The following is a 1,295-nucleotide window of genomic DNA, read 5'->3' on the forward strand; positions in this document are numbered from 1 at the left end:
TGTGTGTGTGTGTGTGTGTGTGTGTGTGTGTGTGTGTTTACCTCGCTTGCCTGCTGCTCTCTCTCTTGTTCCAGGCGTTTCCACTGCACGCAGACAGGGACAGAGTTAATCTGCAGTTACTGATCGGACCAATCTGCAAACGCACATTTTAACTCATATCTATAATCAGTCATTCAGCAATTGATCCTAATCAATGAGCTGAGTTGTGGGCACTCGGCTCTTTCAGCAGTCCGAAGTGTAGAATCATGTTTTTACAGTTTCCTCATATATTGATCCACTGACACGCTGAAAACATGTGATCATTCGAGCTGAACACCTCAGCTTCTGTCTGACTGATGGTCGAGTTTTTCAGCCCTGAATGCTGCCTGCAGACGTTTTAGGACAGAAGCCTTAGGGGTCACAGAGGTCAGAGGTCAGCACTTAGGCCAACCTTAGGCCGCAGCTGTCAGAGCAGCTCTGATTGGTCGTCACGGTTATGTAAGATTCTGGTGTCAGAAAATCAGGAAACAGGTGAGAGGAAGCAGGCGAGACAGACGCCTGAAACTCCGCCTCCAGTTGCAGGCGTTAAACAGAATCACAGACGGGTTTCACCTGTGACTTTTACCACTCAATGAGCGTGGAGCTCATGGAGAGAAAATAAGGCCTTTACCAAAGTGTTTAAATTCCCTCAGGACTGCAACAACATTCAAATGCATTGCACGCTGACCTGGACTCCAACTTTTTGGGTTACTTTGTATCTGTGTAAGCGTGCTCTGTGAGAGCCGCCACCTGCGGGTATAAACTCAGTGCTTATGCATAAGCACTGAGTTTACACTTATGCATAGGCTGAAGGGGTGAGCTGCTGAAGGGGTGAGCTGCCTTTTCTTTTGAACTGTTTTGTTAACTCAAAAGACACGACGTCGTACTCTCATTCCCAGCGCTTTATTCGTTCCGCCATTTTTCATACAAACAACAACAACACTTCGCGGGCAGGTTACGCATGTAACTATCTAGCCACTTCTGACCACAAACTGTACGTGTACATGCAGTATCAATAATGGCTGACCCCAGTGCCTCAGTCAGCAAGATTTCAGAGTCTGGCTTTAGTGTACAAAGTAGAGATGGACCGATCCGATATTACGTATCGGTATCGACCTAAATTACTGGATCGGATATCGGAGAAAAATAAAAAATGTAATCCGATCCATTAAATATCACGAAAGCACCTCACAAAACTTGCAACACGCCGTAACTCACCTCAGAACGTTAGCACGCTGGAACAGTATGCATCACGTGATAGAGCGGCTGTGGCATGC

General features: G+C 46.6%; 1 protein-coding gene across 1 annotated transcript in view; it reads right to left on the reverse strand.

The window, feature by feature from the left end:
- Window positions 1-1,295, reverse strand: part of mipol1 (mirror-image polydactyly 1) — a 42,087-nt gene that overhangs the window by 13,577 nt on the left and 27,215 nt on the right. Inside the window, exon 12 of the mRNA XM_005753850.2 lies at window positions 42-83. Within this exon, the coding sequence (XP_005753907.1) occupies window positions 42-83 (42 nt within the window). The remainder of the gene's footprint in view (window positions 1-41; window positions 84-1,295) is intronic.

The sequence above is a fragment of the Pundamilia nyererei genome, unplaced genomic scaffold (assembly GCF_000239375.1).
Source record: "Pundamilia nyererei isolate P.nyererei 1_Seehausen unplaced genomic scaffold, PunNye1.0 scaffold00471, whole genome shotgun sequence".
In the NCBI taxonomy this organism is placed as follows: domain Eukaryota; kingdom Metazoa; phylum Chordata; class Actinopteri; order Cichliformes; family Cichlidae; genus Pundamilia; species Pundamilia nyererei.